This window comes from Impatiens glandulifera, chromosome 1, assembly GCF_907164915.1.
Source record: "Impatiens glandulifera chromosome 1, dImpGla2.1, whole genome shotgun sequence".
NCBI lineage: Eukaryota > Viridiplantae > Streptophyta > Magnoliopsida > Ericales > Balsaminaceae > Impatiens > Impatiens glandulifera.
Window position 1 is genome coordinate 130,050,096 of NC_061862.1, and position 20,560 is coordinate 130,070,655.

At 32.3% G+C, this 20,560-nt stretch overlaps 3 protein-coding genes across 3 annotated transcripts; 2 read left to right on the forward strand and 1 right to left on the reverse strand.

The window, feature by feature from the left end:
• Positions 1–241: 241 nt before the first annotated feature.
• Positions 242–6,465, forward strand: LOC124919771 (beta-carotene isomerase D27, chloroplastic). The gene is made up of 8 exons (XM_047460103.1): positions 242–524; positions 1,859–1,998; positions 2,170–2,262; positions 2,350–2,411; positions 3,312–3,418; positions 3,818–3,910; positions 4,012–4,099; positions 6,215–6,465. Exons 1-7 carry the CDS (start codon positions 296–298, stop codon positions 4,068–4,070), a joined length of 783 nt encoding a protein of 260 aa, XP_047316059.1. The 5' UTR covers positions 242–295; the 3' UTR covers positions 4,071–4,099; positions 6,215–6,465.
• A 6,869-nt stretch (positions 6,466–13,334) lies between these two features.
• Positions 13,335–15,413, forward strand: LOC124919772 (2-methyl-6-phytyl-1,4-hydroquinone methyltransferase, chloroplastic-like). The gene is made up of 4 exons (XM_047460104.1): positions 13,335–13,474; positions 13,555–14,220; positions 14,474–14,780; positions 15,086–15,413. The coding sequence occupies exons 2-4, from the start codon at positions 13,652–13,654 to the stop codon at positions 15,239–15,241; spliced, it is 1,032 nt and encodes a 343-aa protein (XP_047316060.1). The 5' UTR covers positions 13,335–13,474; positions 13,555–13,651; the 3' UTR covers positions 15,242–15,413.
• A 2,700-nt stretch (positions 15,414–18,113) lies between these two features.
• LOC124919774 (2-methyl-6-phytyl-1,4-hydroquinone methyltransferase, chloroplastic-like) lies at positions 18,114–20,167 on the reverse strand. The gene is made up of 3 exons (XM_047460105.1): positions 19,366–20,167; positions 18,815–19,121; positions 18,114–18,493 (listed from the first exon to the last, which is right to left on the reverse strand). The coding sequence occupies exons 1-3, from the start codon at positions 19,932–19,934 to the stop codon at positions 18,338–18,340; spliced, it is 1,032 nt and encodes a 343-aa protein (XP_047316061.1). The 5' UTR covers positions 19,935–20,167; the 3' UTR covers positions 18,114–18,337.
• Between the last annotated feature and the right edge of the window lie 393 nt (positions 20,168–20,560).

Here is a 20,560-nt window from a genome sequence, read left to right on the forward strand (position 1 = left end):
AGCCACAAAACATTACATGTTTCACTTTTCTATCTAAGACAACATAAAAGCATGACAAGAGAAATGAAATTGTGGACATAATCATACAATTTAAAATATAAATTATTATTTAATTATTTGGATTTTGTAAATATTATTTATAATTTAAAATATTAAAAAATGAAAAAAAAAAACCCAAAGTATGGCATCTTGAATAAATGATATACCCATTAGTATGGGACAAATAGATTTGTATAAATATGTGAGCATATAAGAATTGTGGACATTTCTCTCTCTCTCTAAGAAACATATCGATATGGAGGCCCAACTTATTCATGGCCAAGGAAGCCATTTCCTTAGTAGGAAAATAAAGAAAACCCGGATTCCAGTTCTTTGTGTATTGGCGAAGCCAAATGAAGGAGAAATAGCCATGGCAAGAACCTGCAACTCAAAGATAAACAACCATGGTAGAATTGTATACAAAGACAATTTCCTTGAACGTTTCGCCATTAACCATCTCTCTCTCTCCGTCCAGTCTGCAACAGGTCTCTCTCTTTCTCTCTTTCTTTCTATCTTGTATTCATAGAGATAACTTTCTAAATCATTTTAAATGGATGTCCATTTACTTTTATATATTTATTTACTTTTTTTTAAAGGAATTGGGTGTCTTTAATTTATGTTGGTTTTTCAAAACATTAAATATTAGTTATGGTTTAAAATCGTGGTTGAAGGGTGGATATCTCAGACTCCTTGAGAGGTTCTGGGTTTCCTAGCGTAGGGTGCTTGGCCTATTTCTTTTGTAGTAGAATCCCACTAAAGTGGGAGCAAGGGAGGGGAATCTGGTCGGTAAGTTCTGAATCTGGTTAAATGATTAAGTGTATTTGCGGGGTAGCCACATTTTTTTAAGCGTTTTAAGAAACTTTTTGAATTTGAAATACAGTGAGTTCATAAATAATAAATAAAATTTGTCATTAAATTGATAAGGCTATCGAGATTTAGCAACCACATAAATGTTACTCCATTAGGGATATTTATATGTTGAATATAAAGAAAAATTGCAACAAAATCCAACAACAGATTTATTCATTTTTAGAAGGAACATTAATTAGAACCACACAAATTATATGATTTTAGAGAGAAATTACCCTGTTATAGAATATTGAGTTTATTTCCTAAAAATAATATATTTTATTAAGTCATAAATCAAAACCTATTATAAAAAGTTATCAAAATTCCTTTTTTTATAGCTTGTTTTCAAAATTTATGTAAAGTTGGTCAAAACTTTCTATTTTAACAATTTAAAAAAGTAATTATAATTGTAATTGTTAATATCATTCTTATTTTATTGTAAGCTTGTCTGATATCATAATAAAATTTGAATCATTTTTTTTTAAATAACATTTTATTTTATTTTATCTAACAAATGATACTAGAAAATAAACATTTACTTATTCAAATTTTGGGCGGCTTATACCCGATAAAAATAAAAGTTTTTTTTTTGTTGCCCTAGGTATAATATTAAAAATTGATAAAAAAAATTATTTTTTGATAAGATTAAAATTTTATCTTAAACCACTCAACTAAAATATTTTATATTTAAAACCATATAAATTTATATAAATATCTTATCATCAAAAGTCTTATCCATGCTGACTTTATTCATACATTTTGATGTTGTATTTCTTTATAATTATTTAATAAAATTTAAAAATAACAAAAACTAATCAATACTAGATATTATAATAATATTAATTTTTATGTGAAGACTCAACACAAACTACATAAGTAATTTGCAAGTTATGAGTTCAATTTTTTATATCTTGGTAATTAAAATAAATAATAGATTAATATTTTGTATTCATATAAATGATTTAAGCAGGATTTAAAGTAAATAAAGAAGGATACGAAGGGCTTGTAGAGGCAGCCAAGACTACGTCGGTTAACTTCAACCCAACCCAACAACATGACCTGGTGTTAGATGCTCTTGATAAGGCGATTCCTAAATTTGTTACATTGATGGTAAGTTATTCTTTTATTTAAATGTAACAAATTTGATTATTATTTAAAACGTTTTAAGTTAAAGTAAATGTGATAACTTACTCTATTTAATCTAATTTTAAATTTAAAAACAAAAACATATAAATAATAAATCTTCGATTAAAATTAATTAATTTTTTATATTGATAACAGATAAGAACAGTTCTAAGAGATACCAAATTTTCAAGGGAACTATTTTCTGCCATTACAGCTGTTTGTTTCACTTGGCTAATAGGGCATTGTGAGGTAAGAACCAATAATTTTTTATTTTTTTATTTTTTAAAGTTCGTTATAAAAATAACAACTAAAAAATTATCATTTTTTTATGACAAGGTGAGAGAATCAGAGATGAACAATGGAAAAGAGAAGAATGTAGTCCACATTAAAAAGTGCAGGTATTGATTATTTTTATATAGAAATACTTATTTAAAACTAATTTAAACAAAAAGTAAGATGACTTTTATTTTATTTTTTAATGGGATAAATTTTCATTGACTTTATTTATTTTTCTATATAAAGGGTTTTTTAAGATGTAAAATTTTAGTAGATAAGAACAAAACAAAGATCTAGTTTAATTTGAATTATTCTTCATGTAATCTTGATAAAAACTAATCAAGTGACATGGGTAAGAAATTTGGGGAAGAGATCGAGAAAAGATGTGACATCGCCTCATTGGTTTGGTAGAAAAAAGAAAAAATTTTGAGTAAAGAGAGAGAAATTGTTTGTTTTTTTTTTACCAATTAGATTGCGATAAATTCCTCTCATATTTTTTTAGTCCAAATTTCCTCTCCCAATCATTTTTTCATTTATTAATTTAAAAAATATATATTTGTTTAACTTGCTCTAATTTTTATTATATTAAAAACTTATACTTTTGTATAATTATCTACTTATAGTACCAATGTAAACAAAATCTCTATATCATATTTTTAATTTTTTACTTAATTGGAGAAATTATTGAACAAAACGTAAAGATGAAAAAATAAAAAACTTTAACAACCCTAATACAAGTTTTTAAACACAAGAAATAATGTAAGCAAAATAAGAATCTGAAATTCGAAATAAGATGTGGATAATTGAAAATTGCATGAACCTTAAAGTAATGACCTCCATTTCAATTTTATGCGTATTTCTCCACTTCAACTTTATGCGTATTTTTATGAGAATCGAATATGTGATATTTGAATTCTTAGACATCGACTCTAACCAATAAAACTATTTTAATGAATTCTATCAATTTCTTTTTTCTTAACCAACTATGAGAATATTAAGGAATTACTATGATGACATTTCAGGTTCTTGGAGGAGTCTAATTGTGTGGGGATGTGCACAAACCTTTGTAAAATGCCAAGTCAAACATTCATCAAAGACTCATTCGGGTTGTCGGTAAATATGGTCCCAAGTAAGTTATCGAAACTCAACAACACCAACATAGACATATCATTCGAAATTCTTTCTTGACAATAAAGAACTAGTAACCGGAAACTGATTGAATAAAAGAAAGTAGTAATTAAGTAGTAGCAAGATTAACAGTGCCAACACTAAAACACAAAGAGCCTATGCCCATATATATTCTCAGTGGAGGGTCCCAAGTGGATCACTCAATTGAGAAAACTCTGCACTTTTTTAAGTACAATTTCATACTATCAATGAATGTGCTTCTTCACTCATAGTAATGGAAATAACTATACTGTGAGTGCTACAAAAACAAATAGGCAGCTTATTGGGATGCAAAAAGCAACAAGATTGCGTTTTGTGACATCTTTCTCAATTAACATATACTAATCATTGTCTTATGCAGACTTTGATGATATGAGTTGTCAAATGATATTTGGCCAGGAGCCTCCCTCAAGAATCGATGATCCTGCTTTTAAAGAACCGTGCTTCGCTCTCTGTAAGAACTCGGGTGACTTGTTGAAAATACTTGTAATTTAGTAAAGAAATTGATTGTTGAAAAGACATTCAAAAAATTTAATCTGCAAAGGTTTTGTGCAGGCAAAACAAAGCAAAAACACAGAATAACAACATGCCCTGCTTCAAATCTGTCAAACTGAGGAGAAGAAATTCAAGAATCAAAAGAAAGGTTACAAAATTGAATTCTTACGTTTCTATTGATTATTTTCTCTGTTTTTTCCTTAATGGTATAATTAAAGGGTGAAGAAATAGATTGATGAAAAAAGTCTTGCCTAAGAAATTAAAGGTCGCAAATTCGATTTCCACTATGAACATTATGTGTTCCATTCTAATTTCTTACATTCATTATTTTCTATGTGTGTATTTTTCTTTTTGGGACAATAGTTCTTGTCCTGACACAAAACTCCTGATAGAAACCACTATAGCATTGCAAGCTCAAAGAAGGCAACTTGCAACTTATAATGGGACTACATCAGCTATATAGATGTGGGGTAGACAAGTTATAATGGGAAATACAACTTTAGCATAATTAAATTGGACAAGCTAGAAATAGACATGTAAATGGTAGGTACATCGTACATGCATGAAATGCCCAGATAATTTATGAAAATGGAATTTTTGTTTGATGGACCAGTTGCCTCAATCGAAATATGAGAAATTTTGATAACAAGGTCCATCCTGCGAAGTTTATTGTGAGCTCTATTTATTTTTATCAGCAAACATCAAACTTCATTATTATAAGAAGAACAAAATAGAATTCTATTTATTTTTATCAGCAAACATCAAACTTCATTATTATAAAAGAACAAAATAGAATTCACTACCTCCAAGTGGCAAGAGTTATTACCTAAGAGACCAAGGTCACATCTTCGATACTGACTTAGAACACCTTAAGTTGAAGTAAAGATCATAACTGGGGAAAAAAGAGATAAAAAATAGATCAGAAAAACATTATAGCCGAAACTATTACAAACCATACATTTGAAAAACACCATAAACAATATTGGAAATCCATGTGCATTTTGGACCTACTTGAGTACCTCAAAATTTGGTAGTAGATAGATATCCCTTTTTAAATTTGGCCTTTTATTCGCTTAATTTGGCATTTGTATGCTATGGCTTTCCTGCTTTTGTTTTGTTGTTTTGGGTAAACGGGTCAATTTTATGTGCAACAACCTTAGTTAAAATAAAAAAGAAATGGCAGCAAATAATGATAGTGGCAACTTCTGAAAAGTTCTTGTAGAAAAAATAAATATCTCTGGGTCTCAAAATTAGATATTGATATTTATTAATAAAATAACATATACACTCTAATATGACCAAACCAATAACTTGTGTCATTTGGAGATTTTTTTCTTTGACTGAAAATAAAATATAGAGTTTAAGGTTGGAAATGGTGGACCTCTTGTGTCTCCCACTTTTCTGTGTTTCAAACTATAGATTATTGCCAATATGATGTAGTCATGGTGCATTTTGGCATTATTGAAAGACACTACAGAGTAACACCCACACAGTATGGGAGATAACCCACTCTAAGCCAAATGCAATTAGCTAATCTATGCAATAAAGAAGAAGGCTAGCTATATCTTAATCAAATTTTGGAAGTCAATAAGTTGATATGATGTGAGCATCTTGTCATGAATATTGAATCAAAATCATCAATTAGAAACACATAAGCATATCTCATATAGCATTCAAGCACTTTCTGTGTTCATATGCATTTTCACAATTCAAGACATACATCAACTCAATTGATTGCATTCAATGAAGCATCATTCATCAACATCATAATTTCTTCGAAATAACTGAACACATACTTCTTTGAATCCTCTTAAGCCTAGAAGGATTCATGAATATCATCTCGAAGCATGCAATTCACATTCTACTCATCAAGGCCATTTTCATGATACAATGTTCAACTATCAACTAAAGTATGGAAGCATTTCATCATTCAAGTTATTCATGCTTGAGCATCATTCCAGTCATCTTTATCGATTTATATCATCCTTCCAAAACATGTATTTCTTCATTCAATTTGCTGCTATTTAGAAACTACTATGAAGTTCAACTCAAATCAATTCAAGTGAAAGAAAGTTGAGGAAATCAAGTTTAGTCAAATGAGTCGACCTTATCGGTTTTTAGGCAATCATCTTGTTAAGGCACATTTGAATTCAAAATGTCAGTTTTGAAATCCAACTTTAAAATTCATTTTCTTTCATTTGGCCTGAAGTGACACTAAGAAAATTCCCTAACCTACATTTACGTCTTAACTATCATATGGTAGGTTTTCAGCTTCAAATGATAAAGGAAAGTTTGCTTTCAAGTTTTACAAGAGGATGCAGCAGGCTGCCATGAAAACAGAGGACTAGGGAAACCTACTGTTTTGGTGTTTTTGAATGTAATTTGTATTTCAAATGCAAATAAGGCCCAATCTAGGCTCATTAATCAATCTTAACATCAAGTAAAATGTTTACCATCTAGTTCAACAACAATATCAAGTTCTAATATAATACAATAAGACCATTTGATTTTCCAGATTTAACTTTCAGTCTTGCAGCATTTCAGAAAACATGTGATTTAAGCTTCCAGATAATTTCAAATGCAAAACTTTAAAACACGAAAGATGTCCAGAACATATCTTCCTTGAGAAGTTCATTTTGAGAGAAAAACGCAAATTACACAAGTATTTAAATTTGAAAAATTCCTGAACTGTCATATTTTAGGTTTCATCAAGTTAAAATTCAATTCAACTAGGTTTATGCAATTAATTTGACTCCATCGTTGTCATAATAATGAACTAAAACTTGGCAACATTTTAGCTCATTTCATGAAGAGAAAAACAGTTTGCAATCTATCGAAAGGGGAGTGAAAAGATACTGGAATTTTGAATTAAAAAATTTGTCTCGCTTGGAATTGATCTCAAAACGACCCTCAACTCATCTAGATCAACATCAATGAAGTTTACAAGATCTTAGACAAGGTACTCAACTATAATTTGGCAAATTCTTAGACCATTTAAATCATTAGATCACAAGTTATGTTCACATACTCATCTAATTTTCAGGAAATACTTATTGAAACTTGATTTAAACACTTCAAACTATTTCAACTAATATCAACTTCAAATCAAGAAATCTTCACTGCAAATTCAAACAATCATTTAATCAAACACCTCATATGCATAAACTCAATATCTACACACAATTCTCATCATTATTCAAACATTCAATCATCAATTAAAACATATTTTAACAATTTATGAACAAATCATCTCAAATCATTCAAATCAACTTGAATCAAACATGAATCATCAAATCAATCTGTAGAATTAACATCAACACTTCAAAAACTCAATTCATTATTATTTCAACAAATGTAAACCATTACAATAACTCAAGAACATTAAACCATCAATACACTTGAATTTATCACATTAAATGTAGAGAATTACATACTTGAGCTCCATTGAGCTTTGGAGACTATAAAATTGAAGAAAAAACCGTACGGTTGAGCTCTCGGCTGATCCAACTCCGGTCAGAGTTGTTTCCTCCTGAAAATGGTTCCAAAACGGTTATCAAGTCAAATTCCAGATTTTCCCTCAGATTCTTCAATGTCTTGTGCAGCATTACACGGATTTTCGCGCGATTTGGTGAACAATCGAGCCTCCCAGCGCCTCTCTCTGCCGCGGTCTGGAGTCTCGGGCTATAGCACCTATTTTTATTTCTTTCTAATTTTAGCCATTCAACTCTTTTGTGTTTTTAAATAGGTCCTGGACGTTTATTTCGTATAAGACCAGACCTGAAGTTTAAATTCCTCAATTTTCTTTTTATACAATTTATTTTTTAACGAAAGTTGAACATATGTTCTGTACTAGGGGTGCACTGAAACGACCCATAAATATTTTCTCGGGGGCCAAATACATAGTAATGTAGTAGTTTTTTGCGATCAAATAAATGCATTTTCTAATTAAAATTTTACTATGTAATTACATAAAAATACTAACCGGTTATACAATTATAAAATACTAACAAACACAATTATTAAATTATTCTTGTCCATGAGTCTGTACAAAAGAAGACAAATTTATTCTATGAGATTTCATTTGTTGAAAATATTACAATATAGACTCATTTTCAATTGTTGAGAAAATATCTTTTTCAACATATTCAACTAAACTATCATTTATCCATTCATCTCCCATTCGATTACGCAAATCAGTCTTGTAATAAAAATGCACAAATAACAAGTCGACAATGGAAAAACCTGTAATAAGCGTAAACTGTAGGGAAGCTTGAAGACTTGAAGCTGAAATGATGGTGGAAATAAAATGAAATGATGTTGGACTTCTTGTCGCTGGTGCCTAGAGAAGAAAGGGAGATCGATGTCCGCTGGAGCCTAGAGGAATGAAGGAATAGAGATTAAAGAGAATGAGAGATCAGATGGATAGGAATTAGGGCAGAGAGAAATAGAGAGAAGGAGAGATCAGAGATGGGCCATACGGTAGAGAGGAAAAGGTGGAGCCCAATTATTATATTAAAAAAAAATTAAGGTTGGGGGAGGCCCGGCCCTCCAAGGCCCCCCTAGTAGGTCCGCCACTGTAAGGGTGTACACGAGTCGAGGCACGCTCGAACTAGTCTTGGCTCGACTCGTTTTTTATTGTCTCGGTTCAAACTCGATCGAACTTTCAATATTAAGCTCGATCTTATAACCATAGGTTCGAGTTCGGCTCGAAATGCTCGAATTTAAATATATTTATATATTAATTTCTTATGTTAAAAAAACATAATGAAAGTCGAGAGTCCATTCATTGGACTGTACAATCCTCCACATATTTTTTTTATTTTACGCCCTATAACTCTTTCTTAGCAAGAACTTGGTTCACATAAGAATGCACATAGAATATCTAAGAACCTTCAATTAAGTCGTGTATTGTATTTGAGATGAACTTGAAAACACATTAGACTCTATTATGTTTATTTTGAAAAATAAAACACTTTATAGTGAAAAAAAATATTTTTATATCTTATAAAATATAATACATTGAGATTGCATATATTAAATAATATTACAGTATAATTATATTTTGATTTGATTTTCAAAAATTATGTTACTATAATTAAATTAATATCAAATTTATTTATTTTCTTATAACTAATGAGTATTATATAATATATATTTTTTAATTTATAAATATTATTTTGATATATCTTATAAAATTTTATAGTGAAATAAAAATAGTTTTATATCTTATAAAATATAATACATTGAGATTGCAGATATTAAATAATATTATAGTATATAATTATATTTTGATTTGACATTCCAAACAAACATGCAATCCCATTTTGTTCAAAATCTTCTTAATCTGAAAATACAACCAGGGAAATATTAATGAGATACTTTCCATTGGCTGATCTCGTCAGAGGAAATCAAATTAATTATTCAAAAATCTACTACAATTACAAAGATGAATGACTTCGACCAAGCATTTCAAAATCTTAATCCTACAAATTACTAAGACATGAAAATGGCGACAACAATCATTTGATGTGATTATGTGAATATCGCTGGATCGACAATGAAATGAGTTAACAACTTACATAAACCCTTCTAATCTATTCATTTCATCGCTGAGGTAGAATCCATAAAATTTTGATTGTGCGAGAAAGAAAGAGAGAACCTAGTAGTGTAGAGAGATGAGTGAAAGATCTAATGAGAGATTTTGGCTATTGAGTCTTACTAGGATAAAACCCTACAACCCACAAAAAAAAATGTCTATCTATAACGGCTTTTAAAGTACCGTTATAGACAGTAATGGAGTTTCTATAACGACATTGATTAGTGCGTTACTAATACCGTTCTTTCAAAAAAATTGGCAAAAAACTATGTTATCAGTAACGACTCTTAGAAGCACCGCCATAGATATATAATATCAGTAACGGCCTTATAATGTCGTTACTAATACTACATATCATTAACGACTTTATAAGGCCGTTACTGATACTCTATATCTGTAACGACTCTATAAAGCCGTTACTGAGATTCGTTACATACAATCTTTTTTCTACTAGTGTCGTTTCTGCAAGAAAGGTATCACTAAAATCAGGTAATGCCAAAATTGGTGGGATACACATTGTTGTTTTTAATTTGTCAAAAGCTTCTAGTGAGATTTCAGACCATACAAAACTATATTTTTTCAACAAAAATTAGTGCTCTAGCAATTAAACCGTAATTACATATAAATTTTATATAATAGTCAATACTCAATATTTCACTCATCGGTCGCTGGCTACTTATTTGTTCCGCCTTTCTTCTCTTCGTTCTTGCCTTCAAGGGCTCGTGGATTCAAACTTGGTTCTAGACTACAACGGTCAATACTCAATACTTCACCCATTGACCGCCGACTACTTATTTGTTCCGCCTTTCTTCTATTCGTTCTCGTCTTCAAAGGTTTGTGGATTCAAACTTGGTTCTAGTTCCCGAAGATTCACACTAAAAGTCTGAAACTTAATATTCTGTTAAATAACAGATTCATTTTCGAAATGGACTCCTCACAAAATCAAGGTATTAATTTGGATGTTGATGAATTTGAAAGTTCTAAGCATGATGAATGGTCATCTAAAAAGTCTAGGAAATATTCTGATATTTGGATGTATTTTAAGAAAATGAAGGGTATTGATAATATAGAAAAAGCTGAATGTAATGGATGAAAAAAGCAGTATAAATGTGGGGGTAAGCATTATGGGACTTCTACATTGTGGCGTCATGTTAAAACTTGCAACAAATTGAAGTTTCACGACGTAGGACAAATGATTCTTGATCAAGATGTAAAGATGAAGTCTAAGGAAATGGACCAAAAGATTTCACGTGAGCTAGACAAGACTCTTGTTTGGTGTGTATTATGACTATTTGATCATGTTCTTGAACTCTTGTTTACTAGAAATAATAATTATTTTTATTTGTAGTGAGACAACACGCGGGATGGCCCGCCTAACCCGCAACCCACCTTGGGTTGGAGATTTTCAGCCAATCGGGATGTGGGCCGACCCGTCGTCAACCCATCAAATGATGGGTTTTGGTGGGTAGGTCCGCCCCACCATGGGTTGGCCCGTCTGACCGCTTTAATAAGAGGTGTGTTATCAATTGGTAGTTGATTTATTGAAGTGGGGGTAAAAGATGTCGTCTAAGATTGATAGGTTATTTACCGAGGGATAAAGAGGCATATGAAAAATGTGAGTCACAAGATGAGAGTCAATTGGGGAATTAGTGGTTTGTTTGACGAGAGAATAAAAGGTATGTGATTGATTGGAATTGGTTGTTGATTTATTGAAGTGGGGGTAAAAGAGGTCGACTAAGATTGGTGTGTGGTTTGTCGATGGGGATCAAGAGGCATATGAACAAATGTGAGTCATAAAAGGTCGACTAAAATTTGGTGGGTGATTTGTCAAGTGGATAAAAATACTTATGAAAAAAGTGAGTCACAAGAGGTCGACTAAGATTGGTGGGTGGTTTGCCGAGAGAATAAGAGGTATGTGAGGTCACGAGATGAAATGTCAATTGGGGATTTATTGTTGATCTTCTTAACAAATTAGATATTACTTGTTAAAAATATATGAATAAGATGTTGATTGACCGAAGTGGTCGATTGGAGGATTGGTTATTGATTTGTTGAAGTGGGGGGTAAAAGAAGTCACGATAAGAGTAAATATGATGATATGGGAGGTGGGGATTTGTGGTTGATTTGTCGGGATAAGAAGCCGATAATAAAAGGAGATATCGACAGTTAAAAATATATAAATGAGATGTTGATTGACCAGAGTATAAATGTGTGTGTGAGGTCACGAGATTAGATGTCGAAATTAGGATGGGTGAGTAGTTTGTCGAGGGGATAAAGAGGCATATGAAAAAATGTGAGTCACAAGATGAGAGGTCGATTGGGGAGATTGATGTTTGATTTGACGAGAGATAATAGGTGTGTGAAATTGTGTGTGTGTAAGGTCATGAGATGAGATGTCGATTGAGATTTGGTGGTTGGTTTACCAAAGTGGGAGTAAAAAAGATGTCGCAGTAATATAAAAGAGGATGGTAATAAATGATATATTAGTGGTTAAAATATATGAATGAGATTTTGATTAATCGAATTGTAAAAGTGTGTGAGGTCACGAGATTAAATGTTGATTGAGATTTGTGGGTGATTTTCTGAGTGGATAAAGAAAAATATAAAAAGTGTGAGTTACAAGATAAGAGGTCTCTATTGGTGGTAAAAGAGGTCGCGATAAGGGTAAAATACATGTGATGAGAGGTGAGATTTGTGAGGATAAAGAGACTAGTAATAAATGAGATATTGGTGGTTAAAAATAATATGAATGAAATTTTGATTGACTGAAATGTGAAAATGTGTGAGCTCACGATACTAGAGGTCGATTGAGATTAATAGTATGTATATCGAGTGTGATAAGAGGCATGTGAAAAATGTGAGGTAATGATATGAGAGGTAGATCGAAATTTTGATGGTTGGTTTGACGAGAGATAATAGGTGTGTGTAAGTGTGTGAGGTCACGATATGAGATGTTGATTATGAGATTAGTGATTGGTTTGTCGAAGTGGTGGTAAAAAGTCGCGATAATGAATAAGTGGTTGGTAATAGTATAAAACACATTTAACATTACTTTATATAAGACCAAAATGTATGACACAACTTTAAGTAAAATATCTGATATAGTAAGTAAGAAAATAAATAGTTTAATTGACTTGATTTTTATTAAAAATAAATCTATCTTTCTTTTAACTATTTTTTAACTTTAATTATTTAATAATTTTGAAAATATATGTTAACATTAAATTTTAGATTAACTTAATTTTTACGAACTAAAATTAATTTTAAATTAATTAAATTTAAACAATATTAATTTTATTTAAAATATTTATAAATAAATAATATTTTATTTATATTTTTAAATAAGATTCCTATTTAGTTTGTGTAATTCTTCTACTTTTATATATATATTTAATGGAAAATGTATTTTTTTTGGTGAATCTCTACTAGTCCGAGGTATAATTTGTGGACAAGATATTTTTGGATAACTAGTAACAAATTCATCAGTGAATTGATTAGTGTGTCGTTCCGATTAAATTGTTCTTTTAATCGATGAAACCGACAGTTTAATTCAATTTAGTAAACCGATGACAAAGATTTGAATGTGCATTTCGGAGAATAAACTTATCAAATCGAATCATTTACAACCTTAAATCAAATCCTCAATCATTGCATCTAACATTTTTTTTCAACCATATCTTTATGGATGGAACCATAAATTAAAGTTAGGGGTTTTATATTAGTGTAAAAAAAATGAAAAATTTATTTGCATGAGTTACCTATTATGGTAAAGATGAAGGTAAAACATTTACAAATGCTGAAAAATGATGGACAAATTCAGCATTATTTTCAAAATAAATGAGAGATTACATAAACACGTGGTTCCCCAAATTCGGCATATAGGAGTAGTGGCAGTAGTCTCTGTCTCATCCTTCACGAGAGGAAGAGGTAAGCTCTCTCCATTTCCATTTGAGCTTTTGATTTCCTTTAGAAAGACTACACTTGCATGACCATCAATTCACTTCTAGATCGAGTTTATCAAAGGAAGAACAAATCCCACAAGCGCAAAGCAAATTTCTCGTCCAATTACGGTTCAACTTAGATATTCTGTCAGCTTCCGTTTCCATGGCTTCTTGCTTGCTTAATGGAATCGGAAACATAGGAGGGGTCAATAAGCTATCCCCCAAAGGCTTAGGCTTTGCTCGCTCCGATTTGCATGGCAAACATTTCCTTAGATTCAATTCTGTGAGCTGCCAGACTAGCATTAGGGCTAAAAGTTCCAAAACCCTAGGACCCAACTGCAGCGTTTCGTCATCCAGGCCGGCTTCTCAGCCTAGGTTCATTCAGCACAAACAAGAGGCGTTTTGGTTCTACAGATTTCTGTCAATCGTATACGACCATGTTATAAACCCTGGGCATTGGACGGAGGACATGAGGGATGAGGCTCTTGAGCCGGCTGATCTGAATAATAGGAATATGCTTGTGGTCGATGTGGGTGGGGGAACTGGGTTCACTACTTTGGGCATAGTTAAGCAGGTGGATGCCAAGAATGTCACCATTCTTGATCAGTCACCTCATCAGCTTGCTAAGGCTAAGGAAAAGGAGCCTCTCAAGGACTGCAAAATCATTGAGGGGGATGCAGAGGATCTCCCTTTCCCCACTGATTACGCAGATAGATATGTATCTGCTGGCAGGTGAGTATAATGTGCTTCTCAATTAGATGTACCAACATTTTGAGAAAATAGATCCAAATTATTGACTGTTTTGTTATAGGTTCTTTCTTTATGTTGATTTTGGTTGATAAATTGAGTGATTTTTAGAGTTGAGGGATTAATGTTTAATCTTGGGTTATTTGAATTATCTGCTATCTAATCAACCATGACTTGTTCAATTACATAATTCAAATCATCAACTAAGGAATTTTTCTTTGATTACATTTTTCATCAGCATTGAATACTGGCCAGATCCTCAAAGGGGAATCAGGGAATCGTATAGAGTGTTGAAACTGGGAGGGAAGGCATGCTTGATCGGCCCAGTGTATCCTACCTTCTGGTTATCTCAGTTTTTTGCAGATGTGTGGATGCTGTTCCCGAAGGAGGAAGAATACATTGAATGGTTTGAGAAGGCTGGATTTAAAGACATTAAGCTAAAGAGAATCGGCCCAAAGTGGTACCGTGGTGTTCGTCGTCATGGTCTCATCATGGGATGTTCAGTTACGGGCATTAAGCCTGCATCTGGTGACTCTCCTTTGCAGGTAAGAATAATATAATATTAATATGCTTCAAATTTGGAAACAGTTTTGTATCTAAATATGGAGTTTGGTATAAAACTTGTGTTTTGCTGGGATACATCATAAATTGCATAACCGTTTGATTACCATAAAATTGGATTGTTGGTAGATCTCTCCAAGTCAAACACTGCATTTGTCTGAACGAGGATTAGGCCAGAATAAGTTCGTAATACAAAAACCCATATGAAAAAACAGAATGAAATGAAGTCATTATTCATTAAAATGTCTCATCTTTTTTGATTGGGCTTTGTTGTTGTTGTTGCATGCAGCTTGGTCCTAAGGAAGAGGATGTGAGGAAGCCTGTGAATCCGATAGTGTTTTTGTATCGGCTCATCTTGGGTGCGATGGCGGGGGCATATTATGTTCTGGTTCCCATTTATATGTGGATCAAGGACCAAATTGTTCCCAAAGGTCAGCCAATTTGATTGAACCGAAAACCACCACCACCACCAAGGACTAGAGAAACAAAGAGAAAGTGGTTGTCCCTCCCTGGTTTATATCTCCTTAAATATCATATCCTAAAAGACTGTTAATGTTTTGTTTTTGTTGTATTGTTCATACTCAATCTAAATAGAGAAACTAGTTAATTGGGGCTTATATCTTCTTTACCAACCAACTGATGGGACTACTTTCATCATTCTCTAGTGACGTGTCACTCTCTCCTCCTTGCATGACTTAAATCTTTCACATTGTTTTAGAAAAGCAATAGATATCTACCTCAGTTAATTAAACTGAGGCCTGATTCACCTAGTAATTTACAAACTATTGATTGATGAAGTCAATTTAATCTTCAATGTCTTTTTCACATTCAGAAAGAAAAGACATACCAAGAAATATCGAAATCTACTTATTGTATGCGGATAATTGTAATGGATTTTGAATTATTATATTGAGTTCAAATTTTTAGTTTAAAATATCACATTTTTAAATATTAAATAGGTATTAAAGTTTGATATTTTCATTTTAAAAATAAATTTTAGTTAATATTTTTCTAATTAAGCTTGTAGGTATATATTGAGTTCAAGTTTAAATCAAACTAATAAATACTGAATTGATTTGAACTTGAGCTTGAGCTCTCATGACTCATTTGCAACCTTAAGCACGACATTTGAAAAGTTGTGTAAGAATTGATTTGAACTTGAGCTTGAGCTCTCATGACTCATTTGCAACTTTAAGAAGTTGTGTAAGAAGTTTGGGATATATAATATGTACCTCCCAATTTAGGGAAGGATAATGTTTAGTTTGTATTTAAAAAAACTTACCATCTACAAAAAGTTAGAGATTTGTCAAAGTTTTCTTTTTAATTAAAGGAAAACTAATTTTAATTAAAGGAAAATTAACATGACACCTCACAATTATGCCCGTTTAAACTCAAAGCGTTCTCTGTAACTTTTTGATCTCTTAAGCCGACTTCTATCAATGTACTACCTTGGTAAGGTTTAGTTGTCAACAATTTTAAAAATACTCATAATGACTTATCCTCTGTTGGATTTGTTGCATCCAAATTAGACACATTCATGTTCTTGTATCACAATTGTGGTATATATGTCTTCTTACTTATGTGGACCACATCTTTACTTATCTCACATCTTTATTTTATAACTCAATTATAAAATATGATCCCATCCATTGGTTTATATCTTAGCCATGCCAACTACATCTTAAAATTAAGCGTACAGATATGTACAATCAGGGCCGACTCTAGGATAAGCCCGAAAACTAACGTGCTAGGATAGCCTATTTAATAAAAATAATTAGGTGTTTAGATAAATTTATTAATTTTTTAACATAGGAGTGTGTAGTTTATTGGTGTAGGATGAAAAGTTCTAATTTTTATTTGGTTATGAATTCTAATCTCACTAAAAACAGTTTGTTTAACAACTTTTGTTAACAGAAATTAGAGCAAGCAAAAATTGATTTTTTTACGTTTTTCTACATGGGATCGGGTAACCCAATTCTCGACATTATGTACAATGTGAAACCTTTTATTCTGGTTGTTGTTGGGTCTTCTCTCTCCAAGTTGTTGTTAGCAAAGAGTCTCAATTTTGGGCTTTAGCTCATACGACCGCTGAACTTTGTCGGTTACATTCCCTTCTCAGCGAACTTCGATTTTCAATGTCTAAGACTCTGACACTATGGTGTGACAATATTGTAGTGTCTCTCAATCCAGTCTTTCATACCCGGACTAAACACATTGAAATCGACTTTTACTTTGTCCGTGAACGAATCGCTCAAAAAGGCTTTCACCATTAAGTACATCTCCGTTAAGGATCAGATTACTGATATTCTCACCAAAAACTTTCTTTTAAACATATTTCTCTACAGAAACTGAAGAGTACACGTAACATTTATTGTATTTGTTTCTCAAATATTTTATTGGTTATATAAATTTTTCGTATATATAACATAGTCCAAATAATCATTTCATTTGGTTCTCTTTTTTTTTTTTATCTCTATTTTACAAAAATTTTAATTGACAATGATGCAATTGTGTGATCAAGATTTGATGTCTCCAACTAAGTAGTGAGTCATGAAGGTTGTTTTTCATCAATCTTTGAAAGTTTAGTTTTAAAAACTTTTTGAACAACCTTCTTTTTTTTACGAGAGAAATTGAAAAATTACAATTCCATACATTGACAAGGAAAAGATAACACCACAAAAAAAACAAGATTTGGTGTATTTCACTCTAATTTTTGTCTTTCATCACGTTATAGTGAAAAGAGAAAGGGAGAGTATTGTTATACTAATATCTCTTCTACCCAGCATTATTTGTACCAGCATTTACATATGTTTTTTCCTACGTAAGTAATCCTATAAAGATCTAGCTTTATAATTAAAGCAAACCCCAAATTGTGGACTAATTAATAGATTAAATACTACATCTTGTAACATAAATATAATTTAACTCAAAACTATTTGTCAACTCAACTTATCACTAAACCCAAGTTATTTTTTTTTATAATTTACAAATATATTAGTATTATTTATGGGAAATCTTCATTTTGAAGAAAAGGATATAAATATATAGCAATGTATATATCATAGTTAAATATCTAAATTATTATTGATATATATATATACCAAATGTAAAATATTGTTTTTATTTCTAATTTTTTTATTCAACTTGTCCTAAGGAGGAGTATGAGAGAAGAGAATGTGAGGAGACAGACAGATACTGTGTGAAATGATTTTTATTTATTTATTTAGAAGTTATACTTAAAGTGTCAAAATATTGGCCTTGAAATTTTGACAGTTATTTTTCTCCATTAAAAAAAGGCCTTATTTTAAAATAAGTTGCACATTAAATACTTATATATTCATACATTAAAGGCAGATTTCAAATCTGCCCATAAAACTTGTCATTCAAAGTAGGAACATTCTCTGTTTAGATTGAGCATCAACAACACAACAAAAACAAAATATTAACCTTCTTTTAGGATATAATGTCTAAGGAAGGGACAACCTCTTTCTCTGGTCCTTCTATTTCTCATTCTCATTCTTCTGGTTCTCATGCGGTTCAATCAAATTGGCTGACCTTTGGGAACAATTTGGTCCTTGATCCACATATAAATAGGAACCAGAACATAATATGCCCCCGCCATCGCACCCAAGATGAGCCGATACAAAAACAGTATCGGATTCACAGGCTTCCTCACATCCTCTTCCTTAGGACCAAGCTGCATGCAACAACAACAAGCCCAATCAAAAAAGATTGACATTTTAATGAATAATGGCTTCATTTCATTTTAGAATACCATTACATTCTGTTTTCTCATATGGGTTTTTGGATTATGAACTTATTTTGGCCTAATTCTCTTTCAGTCAAATGCAGTGTTTGACTTGGAGGTATCTACCAACTATCCAAATTTAATGGTAATCAAATTGTAATGCAATTTGTGATGTATCCCAGCCAAACACATTGTTTTTTTTACCAAAATCCATATCCAGATACAAAACTGTTTCCAAATTTGAAGCATATTAATATATTTCATTATTACCTGCAAAGGAGAGTCACCGGATGCAGGCTTAACGCCCGTAACTGAACATCCCATGATGAGACCATGACGACGAACACCACGGTACCACTTTGGGCCGATTCTCTTTAGCTTAATGTCAGTAAATCCAGCCTTCTCAAACCATTCAATGTATTCTTCCTCCTTTGGGAAGAGCATCCACACATCTGCAAAAAACTGAGATAACCAGAAAGTAGGATGCACTGGCCCGATCAAGCATGCTTTCCCTCCCAGTTTCAACACTCTATACGATTCCCTGATTCCACGTTGAGGATCTGGCCAGTATTCAATGCTGATGACAATTGTAATCAAAGAAAGATTCCTTAGTTGATGATTTCAATTATGTTGATTAGATAGCAGATAGCTGACTAATTGAAAATAATCCAAACAAGATCAAACAATCCCTTAATACTCAAAATTACTCAATTTATCAACCAAAATCAACATAAAGAAAGAACCTATAACAAAACAGCCAATAATTTGGATCCATTTTCTCAAAAACTTGGTAGATCTAATTGAGAAGCACATATACGAACCTGCCAGCAGATACATATCTATCTGCGTAATCAGTGGGGAAAGGAAGATCTTCTGCATCCCCCTCAATGATTTTGCAGTCCTTGAGAGGCTCCTTCTCCTTAGCCTTAGCAAGCTGATGAGGTGACTGATCAAGAATGGTGACATTCTTTGCATCCACCTGCTTAACTATGCCCAAAGTAGTGAACCCAGTTCCCCCTCCCACATCGACCACAAGCATATTCCTATTATTCAGATCAGCCGGTTCAAGAGCTTCATCCCTCATGTCCTCCGTCCAATGCCCAGGGTTTATAACATGGTCGTACACGATTGACAGAAATCTGTAGAACCAAAACGCCTCTTGCTTATGCTGAATGAACCTAGGCTGAGAAGCCGGCCTGGATGCCGAAACACTGCACTTGGGTCCTAGGGTTTTGGAACTTTTAGCCCTAATGCTAGTCTGGTAGCTCACAGAATTGAATCTAAGGAAATGTTTGCCATGCAAATCGGAGCGAGCAAAGCCCAAGCCTTTGGGGGATAGCTTATTGACCCCTCCTATGTTTCCGATTCCATTAAGCAAGCAAGAAGCCATGGAAACGGAAGCTGGCAGAATATCTAAGTTGAACCGTAACTGGAGGAGAAATTTGCAAGGGGGTTTGTTTTGCGCTTGGGGGATTTGCTCTTCCTTTGATAAAGTCGATCTAAGGGAGAATTGATGATCATGCAAGTGTAGTGTTTGACATTTTGAAGCTCAAATGGAAATGGAGTCTGAGCTTACCTGTTCCTCTCCTCTCGTGAAGGATGAGACAGACTTGAGAGTAACAAGTGGAAACTACTGCCACTACTCCTATATGCCGAGTTCCCGACATTGGGCAACCACGTGTTTAAGTAATTTATTTTGCTCAAATCTCTAATATGATGCTCCAATTTGACTGATTTTTATAATATTAATATCAAATTTTGAATTTGATATATTCTTATTTTAAAGTATTTAATTTTTTTATTACATTTATAAAATATCAATTTTTTTTAAGTTGGGTTTCGCAACTCCGTTGAAGTGCGACTAATCCATGCTGAAGTGCGACTAATCCATGCTGGGTTAAACATATGAAGGTTCTAAACATATAACCTGCAGACACAATCAACTTATTTAATGCGATTTGTCATTTGACAGGCTCGAACCCAGAATCTCAAGGAATATGGTTATATTCACGTCTT